Here is a 21,238-nt window from a genome sequence, read left to right as displayed (position 1 = left end):
ACATAATGTGAGAAAAATGTTTAGGTTTTTAATAATTGTTTCTGTCAGTTGTAAACTGGACTTATTTCAACTTGCAAGGTGAATTATTGTGTGCTTCTGAAGAAATTAAGCACATCATTACCTAATTTTTCACAGAAGAACAATAAGGTTAAAGGGAAGCCTGGTATTAATGAAGAAAAGGCAAAAGCCAAAAGTGAGTTGAAGTGTTTCTATATACAGTATTCAGACTTATGAAGTTCCATTGAAATAACGCTGCCTGGCCAGAAGAAGAAAAAAAAACCACACCAAGTATGTCAGGTGTGCAAAGTAAATGAGCCTTCTCTCAGTCGGAGACTAGCAGAAGGAGCGTTCATGGTCCACTTGTCAGTTGCATATCTATTACAGCAAATCAGTAAAATAAATGAGTGGTTAAAACTTGAAGTTCCAACAGAATGCCAAATCTCTCTAGGCTAATTTTTGTAGACTTATCTCCAGGCTCATCAACTATGCACAGCTGATTATTATGAGAGGGACAGTAAAACACAGGCATTTATATGCCTTTTCATGGGTATCGTACTGGGCTCACAAAGTCTGTTGCTTTCTGCTGTGTTTGATCACAGGGACATTCAAAGCAAAGAAATTATTGCATTTAGTGTGTAGCAGGTGTTTTGTCAAATTTCATTTTAGTGTAAAAATATATGATTTTCTTTTGGTAGCTGTAATTAATTATTATTATTATTATTATTGTTATTATTATTATTATTATTATTATTATTATTATTATTATTTTGATAGTTGTAATTGTAAAGGAACTTTGAGTTAAACAAATTGTTTCAGTGTGTGCATTTTCCTGTGCAGGGTTTCTGATTACAGACAAACTTGTGTGTATCACACATTTATGACTTAACACTTGTTGCATTTCAAATTATGGGCCTTCCTTCTGATTCATTAATGTTGTTTCCACTTTTGAGTTCCATTTTTCATGCTGAGCAGTCTAAAAGAAATGCAGAACACTGCCATATGAAAAACAAAATTGGGCTACCCAAATTTCACCACATGTGTCCTCTTCCAATTCTACATATATTAGCTTAATATGTGAGCATCTGCATCAGGCTTTGCTATGAGCTACCAGATACAGGCATGTTTGTGTCTACGTCATTTCTGTGTCATTGTTCTGAGTTACAGTTGCACTATATGCAATCTATAATAATATGTAGCAGGTCATGTTCATGTTAAGCACATGTAGTTACTATGAATTAAGGAAATTAATATTAGTTCATGTTGTTTCACAATTCCGAGAATGTGAAAACATCTAGAGTCTCCTAATTCTGCTATTTGCATAGTGTACAGTATATAAAGTCAAATCAGCAGCCAAGGACAGCTGTTTCTCCCTTATTAAAGATGATCAGAATAACATTACAAATAACACCCCCTTAAAACGAGATCTTAAACCTAAGAACTGTTCCATGGATGATACATTCAACTATTTGACTGGACAGAAGACAAAGAGCCCTAATAAGCTACAGTATCTGACTTCTGACTTTGACATCACAAAAAGTGGAAACAGAAGTCTTCTGGACAGTTCCATATCTGTGTTCCAATAATTTGTTTTAATGTGAATATCCATATACACATATTTCAGGGCTGAGTGAGAAGAGATACAGTATAAAGGAGAGACAAGTCTTATTTACTGATGGACACATACCGTGAACAGAACCAAAGAAATTTTGCAGAACACATAAAAATTGTGAAAAATTAAAATGATGTAAAACCATATGCTTTTTTACATTTAAAACTAAAACTCGCTAATCATATACTATACAGTATATATCTCTATGTCACTACATACTTTATATCAGTATATCCCATTCAGAAAAGATAAGGCCAGTTTGTGTGAAGAAGGACACTCTGTATGTTACTGCTTTATACAGGAGTTAATAATGCAAAACAACTACCTCTCTCATGGTTCAGATAAATCTCAACTCCATCCTTCCGTGCTGCCTGGCTTTTTAAGCACAAGGAGATTGCTGTGGAAGCTGAGCACCTCCACAATGCTGCCACAAGAAAGCACTTAACACAAATAAAAAATAAAATTGGCACAAGGAATCATTGTATACGAGTTAAAAATTAGTTTCATTTCTGATGATGGGACTCATAAAATCATAAGTGTATACTAAAGCAATAAAAACAAAATACATTACCTTTTCAGTGGGATAATTTATACCCCCCTTTTTATTATCTCAAAGAATTTAGAGCCAAGTCTATCCTGTTGTATCTCAGAGTGACAGGTGATTAATAGCGGTAAATAATGGAATATGAGGCACAATTTTTCTTCACCACACCTGCTTGCAGGGTGACATATGCAGATCTGACTTCGAAGAGGGGACAGCTGCTCCCTGCTTCATCACACAGTAATGCTCTTTAAAACTTTTAAAGGGGTACTCTTGCAAAGAGCTCACTTAATAAATTTAGCAATGTTGAAACCAGCCTTGTCCAACTGCTTTTATGCAGAACACCTAAACATCACAATGTTAAAAATTTAAAAAAATGTGTTGCTATCAAGGTTAAAAAAATCAGAAGCTGCAATATTGTTCAAACTGATAAATTAGACTGCTAAAAAGAGTTTTTACATCACATGCTGAAAATACTAGGGGGGGGCATTCTTTTAAGAAACTTAATTTAGGAAACACTGGATTTCAAAATTCTTCAAAAACCCAAGTGCTTGTTTACACAGCTATGCATTGTCTTGTTTTGAGTGCATGCACCTGTCTTTAAAATAAGTTGTGTTCATTTCTGGTCTGAATTAGATAAACTAGATTTGTACTCAATAAAAATAACAGAGGGTAATCCATTGGAATAAATCAATAATCACTACTTTTTACAGAGTATATATATTGAGAGATGCTGCCATTGACTACACTTTAATTAAACTGGCACATATATGCCTATTGATATATACAAAATTCCAATAGGCCTACAGATAGGTTGGAGTACAAAATGAAAGGTACAACACAACTCTTTATCCACATTTTATGTTCATTTTGTAAAATGAATGACATTCTGATCACTTTTTCTATTTGTTAGTAGCTTTCCTTGTTTTAAGCCTACAAAATGTGAATAGAAGTCCTCAAAATATCTTTAGAATGAGTTAAGGTCACCCAGTTAGAAGTCTGAAGTATAATAATTAATTAAATAATAGCACAGATATGGAAGGTAAAGGTATTTTAAGAACCCGCCTCTGGCCACATCGCTAACATCTGACCTAGAATTTTGTGCTTAATTGAACTGCTGTTGTGAATGAACAATGTTTTTAACTTTTAAAGTCAAATGTCATCAATCACTGGCTGTGGAGGATGACGAAATACAAATATGGCTCATGAATATTTGGTGACATTCTGAGACCCGTAGACATCATCTATATTTCTATCCCTCCTAACAACTTACATTAATGAATCACAGAAGAATGCTTGTGACATTCTCTGGGCAGAACATGGTATAAATGATTTGCACACCAAGACAAAAAATATTAAAATAAAGGAGGCAGGGCATATTTTCTTCATGATTTATTCAGTTATAAAGTGGACCTGATTTCCACAAGGAAGCACACCAACCAAGGGCCTGCTGCTTTTAATCAGTTCCTTTAAAGAATTTCAAAGCATTTTTCTTTCAACATTTGTTTTACACACATTGCTAGTATTTCACAAGACAGTCCTTCAGGAAAACCTTAATTTCCAAACAACATGTGCACTAACATTCAAATTCTGAAGAAGCATACTGTACATGAAATCTTCTGTTGTCATGTCACTGTCAAACATGTTATAACACGGTAATACTTAGAGTTTTCTTAAGTTCAATTACAAAGTTGTCTCCAGCTACAATACTTTTAATAACAAGGCCTTTATTATCCAACAAGCAAGACCTAAAAAAAGTACAGAGTGCACATTACAATGTTAAAAAATAAAACAAATAAAATTCCAGTATCTATGTTGGTCTGATAACCTGCTCTAAAAATATGACATGTGTCCTGAGAGTATATAGAAAGAATATGGTATGGATTATTACATCTAATTTTTTATTTAATGCCCAATTTTATATTTCCACTGTTATGGAAGAAGATGGACTCATTCTATGTAGTACAGTCAAAGCTTTGGATTTCAGGGGCCATAATGTACTCTGGATTATACTTGTTTTTGGTGCTTTCATTGTGTGGTGCATATACAGTAGGTTGGAAGCAGCAATGCTCAAGCCACATTCCCTGTTAAAGTTCCAGTTTAAGTAGATGCACACTTAAACTGATATAACTAAACCATTTGTAACTGACTCTATTGCAGCTTCTAAATTCTGTTTAATTAAATGTCAGAACTGTCAAGAAGCACAAATGGCATGAATCAGAAACTGTCAGCCAGTAGCACACCACTTTTCTATTAGCAAGACACAGTCTTTGATATGTTGTTGCTTTTTGAAATTCATTACCTGATGATTATGTCCTGTTGTAATTTGAAATAAAAATACTACTCAACTGTGTAGTGTAGGAAGAAGTATTGTGCTACCAAAATACAATTAAGGTTAATTAATTAAATAAAAAGGAACAAGGCAGCACACTGAACAACAATGTTTTAGGACTACATTAGTTGATACTGTAAATATGAGATATAACATTATGCAAGGGTTATTTTTTTTCATCTATTTTTTTGTGTTGTTGTGTGCTGGAAGAACAATCTGGACTTCCTTAAAACACACTTTTTTCTGCCTGCTTTCAAAGAGAAAATATTTTTACTAAGGTAAACTGTAACTGCCCCTCTCTGAGCAAGCCATATGGTGTGGATGATAACAGAAAATAGTTATGACAGTAAACTTCATGTGTGGCAGGAACACCCAATGCACCTAGCGGGTACAGGGTTTAAACAGTTCCTGTTCTCCACTGGTATTTATTCTTTCTACACATTAAAGTCTTAAAGCTAACTCCGAACACAACTGGATATCATTACTTACTGTACATCTGAGGCTTTGAATGATGAGCACTCATGTATCAGTCTCAAAAGAGTTTGAAAAACACTGATACTGAGAGACTACTGTCTAACAGCCATAGTGCAGGCCTGAGCAGAAAAGATGCCTGATTGTATTCCAAGAGTCGTTATCATTAAAACAAATTCTTCAAAACTTTAACCTGAAAAACAATAATTTGCAAAAATAACTTCCTTCACAGGGCAGCCATTTGGCCGTTAAGTATCCAACTTCTGATTTGGGTTTATATTGTCTGCTTGTGAGTGGACAGCAAAAGTGACACTTCAGAGTCTGACCTATTGAGCTTAAAATGAAGACTTTCAAATATACTGTTCTTTTGGAAAACTAACATTTGCATGTTAAAATTGTAAAAAGGGTACCATTTTCTAAAAGCAAATTATAGTAAAAAATGTATGAAAAGTATTATAAAAAGAGGGTAAACAGGTACAGTAGGGACTGTCAGCTAGTATATTTTTATATATAAGGTAATTACTCCAGGTTACAAAATTTAATAAAATCAATCATTCTGCCAATTCATTATGAAATCAACATTTTCCTCTAAAACTATAGTGCAATTAAACTGCCAGCATATTGAAGTTAGCCAACATAAGTATGAAACAAGGTACACTTACAGAAGTACTGTATTATGGAGTGTTTAATTAGCTGCTATGACTACCATTCTTGTAAAGTACAGTACAAAGCTACAACAGGCTGAATCACCTTTTGTGGCAGTCCCCTAGTCATCTGCTGAGGATTTCAAACCTGAAGTGCACACAGTTGTGAAAGTTAACCATGGTGTTTTTGTAGTATTATCATGGCTCTCCAATGCTTATCCCACCTATTTTCTTTGTTGTGTCACTATTTTCTACATTCTGTGTCAAATATGATCAGACCTAACTGCTCTACGATTTACCATAATTTTACGATGCCTTGTTACAGTTCACTTCTAATTAACCATGGTATACCACAAGTATATTCACCTTCTGCAATGAACTGATATTTCCCAAATCAGGGATTATCTAGTTTTAGTTCCTTAGATTAGCATGATCTAAGACTGTTGCTGTCGGTTTCCACAACACAGGTGATGGTGGGTGGTAAGAGTGCAGTCTGTTTTATCCGATCTTTATGATCCATATTGACATTTAGCCAAGACAGCAAGGATTCTCAGTTAAACCCAAGTCCAGCCCCTTTCGGCCTCTGCAGCGCTCTGATTGGCTCTGCGATCCCTTTCCCATCTGGGCCCAACCCCATGCCTGGAGTCCAGCCCATGCTCTGTAGCATCCGGTTGCCCACGTTGTTCTCGGAGATTGGTGGAGCATTTTCACCTACAAACCCTGAGATTAAAAGAGAGACACAGGTTTAATCAGCACACGGCCATGTGGAAGAGAACAGGATAATCTCAATTAAGAGTCTAAAGCCTGGTAATTCTCTTAATTCACCTAATGGTTTCTGAGTACAGCCTGTCTCATCACATTGTGACCTCATGACCAGACATAACCTACTCTGAGAAGGTGTTGTGCACTGAGTCTAGTAAAAAAAAATCGCATAATGCACAGAAAATACAGTATGTGAATAATTGGCATAGTTTAGTTAACTTTGTGGAGATAATAACAGGGAGAGAATGTGAACAGAGTAGACAATTAAAGGATAAACCTTAGACAAAATCATTATTATATATCATACAAGATAAGTGGAGGGTATTCATATATGTCATAACATACAAATCAAAGGAGGTTAAGAAGTTTAAGCTGCAGAAAAGATTACAGCCTATAGTCAGTGAACTGGTTCCCCCTCCACAATCTTTTGAGCACTTTGGTTTTGTACCAACTTCCCACCAGGCAGTCACATATGCTGCCCAAAAATGAAGAGAAGATGTGCCGTGTGAGGTCACGGCACACTGTAAATCTCTCATGAACGTGTCGGAAACTAGCTAATTGCTCTACTGAGAGACAGGTTTTTCTAAAGCTTCTGTAATTGTTCCTTTGAAACAGGCGGCATTTTAAAAACCTTGACATACGTTATATTCTAAGTGTGTTTGCTTTTGTAATGAACGTAACTATTTTCTTTTAGACTTGTCACAATGAAACATTTTTTAAAAATCAAACGCTTAATTTCAGAAAACAAAATTGTTTTTTGTTGCAAATGCATCTCCAATACATACAGTATATATATGAAATGTATGTAAATTTCTGCATTTCAAAAACATTCATTAACAGCACATCAGACTTCCCTTTTAGTCTTTCCTTAGCTGAACAGTTGAGCTGTTACATATGTCTTCACTACAGAATCTTACTGTACCTGATTATCTTTATAAGACACTATCACCTTCATGATAGGGACATCTTTTCTGAACCATATTGTACACAAGAAACATTAAGAATATAAAGAAACAAATCTAATATACTGTATATCATATACTGTATACCAGCAGTCAGAATTATAGGTACGTAAGTACTGTCACTTCTAATACATTGAAGAATAGCAGAAAACAATTGTAGTTAATAGTGGTAGAAGTAGGAACAGGATTTAAAGAGCAAAGCAAGTCAGCAGTCCTGGGTTTCTGACCCAGGTAATAGTATTTTTTTTTGTCACTACCATCATCAATTTTGGTCTCGTCATCTATTTTCTTGATGCATTTTTACAGATATTTACAAGATGAAATGTGTTCCTTTTTACATAAGCTCCTGTGAAGGCACTCTGACAGAAAGACATTTGCATACACAATGAAAAATCTTCATTTTTTCAATATTTTACATGTTGTTAGGGACAAATCATTCACTTCCACTCTCTTGTTGAAAATCTGTTTATTTATGAATCTATATACTGTATATATAATAACAATACTGTATATTTTGGCCACATATGTGTGAGATTATTGGTGGAGGTTTCATGACTTTAATCAGTTACTATGCAATTATGCTGTAAACAGATTGCTCTTTAATTTATTGTCTATAGTGTGAGACTCAAGTAGGAAGAGGATTCTGTAATTCTGTAATCATTTTTAGAGCTGAGTTAAAAACTGAAAGGGACGGACTGAAATGGATTTTGATACAACCATGACAAGACTCGTATGAGGCAAGCTTTATAGCTTGTCAATAGTTAATCTCTGATCAAACCTGTTCAGATACAAAAACAAGTTCACATTCATGTTTATTTTTCAAAGCACACAATTATTAAAATGCACCAGCAGCTGACTTGGTCTGGTTTTAAAAAAAATGTTGTCCAGTAATGCATTTAATTCATTCAATTCCAGTATTCCTAATGTTGGAACTAGATCAGGGGTCTTGAGCTGCTAGGGGCGACACATCTGTTTAATCATCTTGATGTAAAACAGCTTGAAGAACAGGTTTTTAAATTACCCAATTTTAAAAAGTGCATACCTAAAAATTGGATGACATTAATTTACCTTTGTTTTAGTGTGCCTAACTTGTACATTTTGATAAAACACTTACAGGAAGGATTTAATATTAAACAACCAGAAAGGTTCTAAATATAAATTATGCATAGGGTACATACTGTATTAACACTTTAATTCAGTCGTTTGTGTCATGAAAAGAAGGTTCTAGTCCAGTTTATAAATAGCTGATTTATTAGCACCATGGGCTTATCACAGTGTTTATACATCCATCCATTTTTAACCCACTTTGGCAGAAGCCAGAGCCTAACTTGGCAAGCAAAGGCCACAAAGCAGGATATGCTCTGGATGGGACGCCAGTTCATTGCAGGGCACAAACAGACACAAACTGACAACGGGCCAATTTTATTTGAAAACCAATTCAACTACCTGTATGACTGTTGAGAGTAAACGGAGCACCAGGAGGAAACCCACATGAACAAAACAAGCCACACACCACTGTGTTTGACGGTTGGTATGAGGTGTTTGTGGTGATACGCTGTGTTTGGTTTTCGCCAAACATGGCGTTGTGCATAATGACCAAACATCTCTACTTTGGTCTTGTCTGACCAAAGGACAATGTTTGTTCAGATACAGCTTTGCACACCTAAGCCGTGCTGCCATGTTCTTTCTGGAAAGAAAGGGGCTTTCTCCTGGCTACCCTTCCATGAAAGCCATATTTGTTCAGTCTTTTTCCAATCATACTGTCATGAACCTTAACATTTAACATGTTAACCGAGGCCTGTAGATCCCTAGATGTAGCTCTTAGGTTCTCTGCGATTTCTCTGAGCATTATACGGTCTGACCTTGGGGTGAATTTGCTGGGACGTGCACTCCTGGGAAGATTGGCAACTGTCTTGAATGTTCTCCATTTGTAAATAATCCTTCTCACTGTAGAATGATGGATTTTAACTTGTTTGGAAATTTCCTTATAACCCTTCCCAGATTGATGAAGAGCAACAATTGCTTCTCTGAGTTCATTGCTGATGTCTTTTCTCCATGGCATGGTGTTAACACAAACCTGAATGCTCCAGACTACAAAACTGCCAAAGGTACTGCCTTTATAGAGGTGGTCACACTTCCTGATGATTAACTAATCAAGTGCATTTGATTAGTAGCAACTGGCTGCTAATTACCTTCTTAATTCCTATGGAAGCAGTAAGGGTGTACTTAATTTTTCTTACATGGTTTCTGCATTTCAGCTTACTTTGTGTTGAATAATAACATAGTGAAATCTGTTATGTGTTGTCTGTTATCTGAGGCTAGATTTGTCTGCTTATAGAAGTTGGTGACCAAAAGATGATTTATGCCCTGATATGTAAAACCATTGAATTGAAAGAGGGTGTACTTTCTTTTTCACATGGCTGTAACTGATAATTTACAGTAGCTGGGAGTTGGTGTTGAGTAGGACACACCGACTAGATGTAAAAGCAAAAGACATTAGCTACATACAATCCAAAGAGATCTACAATTTAACCCAAAACATGTATACAGTATGATCTTGCAGTAGGTGTAAAAAAACACAATGAATAGCAAAATTCGCATTTGCATGTTCATTATAATATAAAAACAAGACCACGTTGAAATGTGTTGTTAGTGGGTACTTGGGCAGGCCTGTCGGCCTGTTGAGGTCTTGAAAGGAATTGCAAATAAATAAATTTGTGAATATTACATTAGCAGATGCTGTGACACTACTGTATAGTATTAAACATTTTACATAAGTGAGGTAGGTGCACTTCAGTGGTACTATTTGTAAGAGTGCTGTGGGACACTTTGGGATGAAAAATTGTATAGAAATTTAAGCCCCCCCAAGATCAGACCATAAGAAGTACTTACAGCCATAGTGCTAGTCCCCAATGATCTACAAATTAGCAGCAAAATTATAAGGATATGGTATTCGACATATTTAAAAAAGCATTAGTAAAACATGTTACTACACAAATTATCTACACACAACATACACGAGAATATAACTTTAAATTACCATCTGACAACAGCTTGATGCTTACACCTATGATCACACAGAGCCCCGAAGATGGATGCTACCTAGAGACACAAAACTCATTAAATCAATTCTGAAACCCCTAGTAGTTTAGACGCAGAAGCATTAAAACATAAATAAATGCCTCTCATTATATTATAATGTAATTTTCTTTAAATGAAAATAATAAATAAAACCATGTTCAAAATGCATTGGACTCCATTCTATTTCTCTCCAAAAATATCTTTACATGAAAACAATTTTTGTCTTTAGATTAACTGGCATACACAATGGGTATAGACACCATAAGGATAAACAGAGGAAAAGGGAGAAGAGACAGCAGGGAGTTACAAATCGAGATGAATGATCTTCACCATTGATCCTGATCATCACCATACGTTTGCGTCGTGAGAGAGGTTTCCTTTTCATCCAACTTAAAACCAGATTCTCTCCAGGTAATATGAATACTGAAAGACTATACCAACTTTGAGCCTTATTATTTAAAAGATTTGCTTATTGATTTGAAAATTATAATTTTGTTTACTTTGTAATCCACGGGTTAAAAACATCTCTCCTATTTTGATGCATTGATCCTATCCTATTGATGCATTGTTTGAATAGAGAAATTGGTTCCAATTTTTTTTGAGAATCCATTTCGAGATTGAGATTTAGGCCTGGTTAGGATCCATTTTATTTAATATGACACAGTTTCCCCTCTTTGCCTCATAAGGTGTTTAGTGATTAAAGTATAGTGACAAAATTCTGGATATTTTATGTCTGTAAAAAACATGGATCTGGAACTCACAAAACTGTATATATAACAGTTTATAGAATAGTCCTTGTTTGTATTCTGTAAAGTGTTATTACTAAATATGTTTTCTGTTTATCCTGTGTAAATCATTACTTCATTATCAAGCTGTGCTGGAGAAAGTAAGACGTGCCATGTAAAACTCAGTAATCCCGGAATTTAGAGAATGAAGTTATTTTTAATCATTAAAATTTGCTTAAATAGCAATTTTATGTCATGGCCTGATTTATATTAATTTAATAAATTATATTTTATCATACCCCCCCCTTTTGTAACAATAGATACAAGCAGAGATGTCAGTGATAATCAAAGGTGATGTCCAGTTTTTTTGTTCCTTTCCAGATTGCACTGAAAGACAAAGCCAGAAATGGATGACATCATCCTCCCGGGACTTTTTATTTTCTCTTATTCATCTGGGCAACAATATTTTTTTTTAGAAAGAACGTCCTTCAAGAATTTTACTTTTATGTCTATAAGATTAAAAGTGATAATAGCAATACTATTTTTATATCACTTCTCTGTAACTCATTCAAAGTGCATATACAATACACAGTTTGGTTGAGATCAGCAAACCTGATCTATTAGCTAGAAACCATATAATTTGTAATGAGTCAAGGTAAATGGGCTCTTGCAAAGTTCTGATGAAGACTGCCCACATGTGTTGAAAGCAAGATATCTGGAAATTGGTCATGGAAAAATCAAAAGAGCCTAAGCCTTTTCTTCTATGTTTGTGAGAACTGGAGTATTATCTTGCAAGAATATCACCATCTTCAGACAGATAGGCATAGCTATAGTGAGGGAGATACAGTATCCATCCTACAAAATCTTGTCATACCATGCAGGAGCTACAGAGTCTCCACCTGACATTACTATCACAACCTATACTTTCACATACTTCTTGACATATTTGTCTGTAACTGGATCAATGAAATTGTTTTCCTGCCTACAACTATGAAAAACTGAAAAACTAGATGAATAGAAAAAAAATCCTAGCAAGCATATCATAGATGATATCTATGCTCTACGCTGTTTCATGACTCCAGCACACTGTGCCACCAAGATATAATGCAATACCCAAAACTACCCATACCTTCAATTTGATTGACTCACAGCAGTCAATTTTTTAAGATACTGATGCTCGCTTATTGACAAAAATGTTTTTGACAAAAGATACCTGACAAAGTTTCTTGTCATTCAGACAGTTTCAGAGGAGGATAAAAGTGTTTTTGCCAAACCAAAGATGACGTCTAAACCACATGAGTAATCGCCTGTGTTATGAACATAATTTTACCATAGACCTTCAGGAATATGTCTCATCAAGTCTCAGACCTCCCTTTTTCTGAAAAGCCAAACCATGTAATCTGTCAGCATAGTTTTAAATCCGGGACAACTTCCTGTAAACCTCTACAATCCTACCAAAAGTCATGACTTTTATTCCTGGTGCTTTGATTTTAAAGGTATTTGAAAATAATGGTGGAAAAACAATATACTGAACAATTTTAAAAATAGGTTACTGATAACTTTATTGCTTTGTCCTGTAACTTTGTTTTTGAAAAATGTATATAAGGTTAGCAAGAAATTTTTATATGCTATCTATTATATGGTTATGTAACCTTATACTGTTAACTTCATTATGTTGGCTGTTTGGCTTTGAAAATGTTTTAAATCCTTATTATGCATACAAACACACTACATAAATATAATTTGTTGTGGGCAACTTGTATAGCAGTTATTAGACTTGCAATGTACCCCCCCCTGGGATAAAAATACACTTTAACTGAAGTTGCCAGTGGCAGGATCTCTTATCCTCCAAAGTTCTGCCCACTGAAGCAAAGACAGACACAACTGCTCTGCTGGGTTACAAATGCCTGCCTAAGCCATGACGGTTCATCTAGCAACAACATACGATGAACTCAGCAGCAAGTTAATGATTATCACCTGTCCCATTAGTCTCATTAGTAGCTCTGGGTATAAACTACTGGTGGCTACAAAGCTTAAGCCTCCAACAGCAGACAAAGATAACCTTGCAATTTGTCTAGACCGACACGACAGCATCTTCAGGGACTTAGAAAAATCTTTCTCAGTCGAGTTTCAAGGTCTAGCTGGTCACGGTCATGTTAATTTAATATTATTTTAAGAAGGTTGCCAAAGCACATTCCGAAAGCAAAGGGCTAGTGATCTTGGAGAGGATTTATTTTTAGAATTATTGGAGAAATTAAGTTGTCCATCTTTCAGGAGAGAAAGTTCAACTAAGAAAATATATTACAAAAGTTTAAGGTTTGCCTATCAGCAAACATTTACTACAGATAATATTTGATGTCAAAGCGTTAACAATTCAGATAAGAAGTACATAATAACTAAAGGTTGAGCAAGTACAGTGCTGCACTGCAGCTACCAGGATGCACTTTTTTGCCCTGACACCCATTACATACAGTATGTACAGTATAGTCGATTTCCAAAAAATAATGGCCATTATATTCTATTACAGCACGACTTGATTTAAAATAATGAGTTGTTCTAATTAACAAGACGTGCTCATGAAAAGCATTTTTTGAAGTGTATTTCATTCTTTTTTCAACTTAACAATTTTAAAAGCCATGCTTGCTGTGATAAACGTTTAAATGTCCATAATTGTCCGTCTTTTTTTGCCTATCACATGACTGAAAAAATGGGTGTCAAAGGGTTTTGCTTAAAAAGCACAGAACATTCAGCAAATTAAAAAAAAAAACACCTGCCTTCAAAAACATTATCATGTGATGATAATATATGCAGAAAGCCAAGCAAAGTGATATCATGTATCCTGTACTAGAAAGACTCCATTTTGAGGTTCAAGCTTTAGGCAATGAATTAGAACCTAGCTATGTGATACCTTTAACAACTGCAGGTGGAAAATTAGAGTGCTAAATATTATTCTCTGGGTACAGCCTGATCTGATGAGTTACCTGTCTTGCTTTATACAGTGTCTCTGTTTATATATTAATAACTTGTTATAGTACTGTCCACAGGTCTTATTTGGGTGTTAAGAGATTAATCCCTTAAGTCTTCCGAGAAAGATCTCTTTATAGTGCATGACTTACTAACACTAACATCCTCCACTAGTTCTTTGCCACAATAACAATTTTAGCCATTCTTTCCCTTCAAATATCTTCCCAGGTCTCTCAGCAAGGTAATTCACTTGTGTAATTGGTGCAAGAGATGAAAATCTAGTATCGGTCTCTCTAGCCACTAATCTATCCAGCTGACTGCTAGCCTAATTGGCAGCTTGTTTAGTAATTTGGATTCTAAAGTGGTTTTATTGATGTTGCATAAACAGCTTTATAAAAGGAGGTGATACATGCTGCTTTTGTTTAACGACTGATGCATTTTTAATTTTTCAAGATTTATCTTAAAAATATCCTGTGGAAAAAAGTTCAAAACTAATCCACCCTTTTAAAGAAAAGCCTGCAAAACAAAAATGATTTTGAGAATCATAGCTCTATAATTCTTAATTAAAGGTGTTTAAAACAGTATTCTGACATAAAGCCCTTGATTTCTATAATAGTGCATATTTTTAGGTCATTTACTATTAACTACAGATAATATAAATAAATCTTTCATTTAAACTAAGAAACTATTCATATATATATAGCTTCTATATAAGTATAATACAAATATAAACACTATTTAATCAATACTAACTTTCCAAACCAGTGTACCAATGTGCTAACATTACTCTGGACCAGTTGTACAACATTTCTCTCACAATAATTGCAAAAAGAACAAATAATGCATTCTAAAAAAGCATTTAGACTACTGAGGAAGCACTTTGTTTATCAATGACTTCCAAGTCTCTTCACTTCATATGAAAAACCTTGCTTTCACTGGCACAGTGAGTTAGCAAAGTGTATGAATATTATGCTGTGATAAAAGGCATTAAGAAGAGCAAACAAGGTGGATTTTATGAAAACAAGATTTTAGCAAACATAAGTGAACTGATTGTTATATTTATTAGTTCAAGTAGGTAGCTGCGTCGGAACGTCGGTAGCTGCGTAGGCTGCAAAGGAACAAGTAAAGGTTTATTCCATGCTGAAAAGAGAAGAAAAGAAACACAACGTCTTGGCTGTGGAGCCTCCTACAGGTTTGAAGAAACTGTTTCTTTTCTTCGCTTTCCAGCATGGAATAAACCTTTACTTGTTCCTTTGCATTATATTTATTATTTTATTATTACCAAGGCAACTTGAGTAAACCAGACTTGCAGACACGCTGACATTCTTTCAGTAGAAAAGATCTGTATAATTGCAGAGTTTCTAGATTACTAGCAGCAAGAAGAAGTAGCATTAAACTTGTAGAACATGACATAAACATAACAATGGCTGCCAGACTATACAGACATTTGCAAATGACACAACATACTTACTCTGATTAGGTTGAAGATGAGTTTTAGTTTTCTAAACAGACACATTCTTGCTGTTCAGTCTGCAGGCAATAGTGTATACAGAGGATTCAACAAGGAAATGTTGTAATATACTTGGTGAGGAACCACGTAAGTTTTATGTAGGAATCCTTACTAACATTGCAGCAAGTAGAAAAGCCTGAAACACGAGTGATGTGTGGAAAATGGGTTTCACATTAATGAGGGGAGTGAAGGGAATTAGTCTGGTATTCCCTACAGTTGAAGCTGATGCTTCTTCATTTCTGTTTTAATCTCACTGTTCCAAGTCTGCTGGTATTGGGTGATACTAATGCTTTGGATCATTACTGATTAACATTCATCCAGGTGTTCAATTTAGTCACTACGTTTCTAATCATTTTTTACATCAACAGTTGCTTATACCAGCTAATGACACAAGAACTTTAAAAATACATGCTTGTCTCAAAGTGCACAACTGTTTTACCTTAGTAGGGATATTAGAGCAACTTGTAGACTGCAGCTTTTACAGGCTTGAAAATAATAAAACATAATAAAATGGAGACCACATAATTTGGGATGACTACAGTAGATATTTGTTTGGAACTTTTAACCACAATGAGTTCAAAACTATATCATCATTTTATAAAAATAATTGCAAACCATACTTGCTGTAAGTTTCTCTTGAGCCATTATTGAAGCATTTATTTTTACGTTGTTTATTTGCTTTTGGCTAATACTGAAACAAGCATAATGGATCTAACTGAAATCTTCTATACAATACAAGGGAAATAAAAAAAGTCTTCTCATCAAAACTTTTCAAATGCTGACAAATTACTAAAATGTTAACATTTGGATTTGCCCTATTTCTGTCAGGAGGAACATTCCTAATGTGCGTTTTGCTATACTGTACTTTCACAGCAGAGAAATTGTGTTAAAATATATCACCCAGCTAGACAAGCGTAATGTACCATTCTACATCAGTGATCAGGTCTGCGTATGCAAGATCCTCTGAAGTTAAGAAGATTATTTCCTTGCTCAGTTAATACAAACGTAACATAACTTCTCTGTGGGGAATGTCAGCGTAATTTCATGTGCAAAAGCAAGCTTTGATGTTCTGTTCCCATATCCTTGTACAACAGTGAGAAAAGGCAGATTTTCAAGGGCTTTGATTTAAAGGTTACGATCTTTATTGCTCCTTCTAACTCTAAAGAAAATTCTTCTGTCAACGTTTTGGCTGTGATGGAGTCCTGGTACAGGAAACAGAGTGACCAGCACATCAAGGTTTTCTTCCTTGACCTAACTTACAAAACCTTTAACTTCCCCACTCATTTAAGCAGACTCATGTCTGCAACACCAGTGCAGTCGTCCCTCCTCTTTAAAGACCCTTGGCACCTTTAGCTACTTGTCAAATATTTTTCTTAATGCCATCTTCTTCAATGTACCTGACATTATCCAAGTAGTCAGCATGACCAGTACTGTCTGTTCATTCAGGGTTCAATGCAAATGCTCCACTTCATTTTATTTTGTTCTTAAACCGATTTAATGTCAATGGACATACCATCAATCACGGTAACTTACCATTTCATTGAAAGAGGAGCTTTTGCAATTTCTTTAACTGCATCTAAACCTAACACCTATAATTCTGATTATATATTTTAATGTTAGTAAAAATAAAGACTCTTTGAATTTGTGACTTTTTTAACTTTGTAACATGCTTGATGACTAAGTAACTTCGTTCTAGCATGTCATCACAATTAAACTGTCTTTTAAATGTTGCACTTATTTGTCATTTTGATTCTTCAAACACTGGAAACAAAATCCTTATTGGCAAGAGACAGGTGTCTGGTTGTAATGTGTGCAGTAATTGTAATATACCTGGAACCATGGAATGATTTGATCATTTCATGAGACATGGTGGATGAGGGATAGTTGATTCTCCAGTTAAAGAATAATAATACATTTTTTAAATAATATTTTCTATCCTATTCAACCTGGTGAGTTCATGCAACACCAACACTCCCAAGTCCTCCTATGTAAGCTACAAAATTATTAGAGCATAGCATGTAGCAACATCTCATGCCTGTAGGCTGAAAGAGCACAGAGACAGAATACATATTGTTTCCATCCACAAACACAGTAATATATATTTAAAATAACTAATTCTTCTGATGTGACTTTACCAAAATTCTGCAGCAGACATGTACTATGATGGTACATGAACATGCTACAGACAATGTGAAATACTGCTATAAAGGCTGACAAGAAAGACATTTTACTTGTGTAATTCCAATATAAATGGTATGCTTATGTGTGGCATATATATTTGTTTTTTTTGATTGATAAACGTAGTTAAGAAAAAATAATTGCTTAAAAATGATGTGCACATTCATATATACAGTACACACAATTCCTTGTTCATCATATTTGCCTTTACACCAACACCACAGGGAAAAAAAGAAACTACACAGTGTTTCAGTGTTTCACTGTATTCTGGCAGTCCATGACTTTTTAGTCAGGGAATATGTATTATTATTAAAAATTCACTATACTTCACTTCAAATGCAGCATCAGCTACTGCTGTAAAAATAAGAGGAGAATAATGTGCTCCAAAGTTTAAATTATAGTTCTGTTCTAAGAGTTCTGAAGGCAACGTCTAGACATTTTTCTTCAGTGACTTTGTACATTTTAAAATCAATATCTAGCTATATCAATATTCAGTTTATTTTATTCAATTATAAATGCAAAGGTTAAGAGTGCAGGAAAATCTCAGCAGAGCTGAAAATAAATAGTATGTTCTTGTCACAATTAATAAATATTTAACTGATAACATACCTAGGCTGCCTCAGGCAATGTCTGAGTGTTGAAGTTCTGTTCTAGCACTACAAAGAAACATCAAGCTCCTTCATATCCAAATTATTAATAGAAATGTAAGTGATTTTATATGAATCACATATATTATGTTCATTTAGATTTAAACTTGTTCAATTTACAGAACAACACAGTTATTTAATTTTTCAGATGACAAGCTTTCTACATATTCTGCATGCTGTTGATTTCCAAGTAAAATTGAAACTTATTCATGTGTCATGTGAGAAGTAAAGAAGTAAAGAGTGTTAGATTAATAGTTAAAATGCAAGGAATTAAATTAAAAAAACGTAATACTCATGATAGCTGTTTAGTTACTTGTCTACAGATATGTAGTACCATTAAAATATTTTTCTTGTGCAAATAACTTCGCATGCTGACCTTATGCCGAGAGAAAAAGAGACAAACAACTTAAAACACAAACAAAAATATGATTTATTCATAGCACCATTATTTACTCAGCACAGTTATGAACTTCATAACAGCACGGACTTTTGTCCAAATGTATGTGCAACAATTCTAACAAACATCCTTAGAAGTCGCAAGGATCTCTGTCCCTTTATAAACAAAAAAAACTAGCAAGGTGATTTAATTAGGAAATATACTCGCTCCCCCATGTTGCGCATCTCCATCAGGAAAATGTGGGCATACTGGAGGTGACATGACATTGGTGATGTTCGTTATTAAAATGTAAGGCCTAGTGTAGTGAAAAGGAAATGGATGATAAGATATTTCATATAACAAAAGTAGTATAAGTGAACAATTAAGTCATTAACCTGCTATACGTTTTCAGTCAACACATAACATTTTTGTGCTTCTAGGGTAAGCTGGAAATTACCATCAAAAGCAACAGACCTCAGTGAATTACAGATCCTAAATGAGGAGTAAACATGTCTGTGTTGCCACATTCATGTTTAAAGAATTATGTGTGCACTAAAGCACTTGTATGTACTGTATCTGTAAAGCTTTAATTTGTTTGCATCTAAGAATAAAAAAAAAACTAGGAAAAGATATAAAGCTTAGCTTTGGTAGCTATTTTATTTCAACCTGCTGCTCCAAAGAATTCCCTTTTTCAAGAGGAGGGGGCATTTTCCATTTTCTTTTTGTGTAGAGGAAGGAGGTAGCTATCAATGACCAATTTTGAGCTGCATGAGAGCTGCATGAATTTAACAAGAGGAATAAAAAAAGGAAAAACCCTTTTAGTAAGTGATTTATAGAAGAGTGATGAGGGAATCATAGATCACACTAGAAGGATGACAGTAGCTGATGGGCCATATTAAGAGCACTAATGCCGTCAGAACAAAATGTAACCAATCTTTGAACGCTGTCATCCATGCAATATGCCTAATAGAAACTCAAAAACTATCTGCCTGTCAGAGAAGGGGAGAAATTGAAGGTAGATACTGGTTATAAATTTACCTGTTGTTGTGGGTCCCCCCATAGGTGCGGCCTTTCTTCTACGCTTGATGTCACCTGTGCACAGCGAGCCTAAGTGCACGCTTGTTTGTCTGCAAATTAATTTGCAAAAGAAACGATGAGCAGAGAGAAAAAAAGACAGCACATAAACACAGAAGCTTGCACAATCTGAACTTAAATCACTACACAGTCAATGAAGACAGAGCTGCATAATAAAGCCACCAATCTTGTTTATATCAAAACATAATTATGTTTGCTGACAAGTGTTCAGCGCCCAAACCCTGGCATCATAAATTGTTACCTGAATGAATAATATAAAAGGAATGCTTTTTAATTTTCAAATCTGGCAATCTCCCTTGCCTCATAAAAAAATCAAAGAGTGTGTCACTTTTGACAGGGAAACAGTTAAGATTAATTATCTAAAGAGTCGACAATACAGACGGTGAAATATCAATAGGTTACTAATGCTTCACTGTCACCAGCACCTTCAACTACAGGAGCATCTCAGCCAGCTTGCTGAGACAAACATTGTGAAAAATCACTTAAAAGGATGTATAAGTGAGGCTAGAAGCTACAAAAACACAATTTTATATAACTCTGCCTGAACTACTAGGAAAGAATACCCTTTATTTCATGACATAAGGACTATAATTAGGCTTTAGCAGGACAAAACAAATGTGTGTGCCCTGTCTTTGTTAATTTAATACAGCAAGGTTGTTTCAACTGTGTACATACAGAATGTATCATTACACTTCAGGGATATTTTGCTTTAAACAGAAAATTGAAACATTTATTCTGTCTTCAAAGGCAAAACTTACTGAATGAAAGGAAGAATTGAGGAAACATTTCTGTGCTGTCCAAAAAATGTTTAAATATAACATTGATGTGAATTGCTACCTATAGTTTACAGTACATCAAGACAATTACATTATTTAAAACATTTCAGTAAGCTATATGACTAAGAGCAGACATAGCTAAAATGAACTATATTGATCATGTTTAAAAAAATCTGCAATGGTAATTGATACTTCCATTTTTGTGGATGGATTAAAGGTAAAGATGTAGCATCTCTAAAAATACTACTGTGTAGGCCACTTTTTTTTCCATCCTGGAAGTTATTTAGAATGCCCCTTGCAATTGGCTTTTCCGATTCAAAATGTGAGTCTATGCAGACCCTGGCAGGTCTCCATCAGGCTTTAATACCCATTTCATTAAGTCAAGGACCACGCAATACACCATTGTCTCCAGTAAATAACAATATGAAACGGCACTTGTTTTACTGGTCTCTTTAAAGCAGAGAAAACAGAATTTTAAAAAAATGGAAAAAATAAAGTCATCCCATTGAACCTGGAGACCTATGGTGTAGGACTAGCTGCAAGTTTTGCTTGAGTAATTTTACAA

At 34.8% G+C, this 21,238-nt stretch overlaps 1 protein-coding gene across 1 annotated transcript in view; it reads right to left on the bottom strand.

Annotated features, from left to right (window-relative positions):
• Nucleotides 1–3,527: 3,527 nt before the first annotated feature.
• Nucleotides 3,528–21,238, bottom strand: part of gpatch2 (G patch domain containing 2) — a 97,420-nt gene continuing 79,709 nt past the window's right edge. Inside the window, exons 9-10 of the mRNA XM_088909253.1 lie at nucleotides 19,841–19,929; nucleotides 3,528–6,317 (exon numbers count right to left, since the gene is read on the bottom strand). Coding sequence (XP_088765379.1) covers nucleotides 6,148–6,317; nucleotides 19,841–19,929 — 259 coding nt within the window. The 3' untranslated portion in view covers nucleotides 3,528–6,147. The remainder of the gene's footprint in view (nucleotides 6,318–19,840; nucleotides 19,930–21,238) is intronic.

Source organism: Atractosteus spatula, chromosome 2 (assembly GCF_055471065.1).
Source record: "Atractosteus spatula isolate fAtrSpa1 chromosome 2, fAtrSpa1.hap1, whole genome shotgun sequence".
In the NCBI taxonomy this organism is placed as follows: Eukaryota; Metazoa; Chordata; class Actinopteri; order Semionotiformes; family Lepisosteidae; genus Atractosteus; species Atractosteus spatula.
Note: the sequence above shows the minus strand (reverse complement) of the source record. Positions and strands in the feature narration are given on the sequence as shown.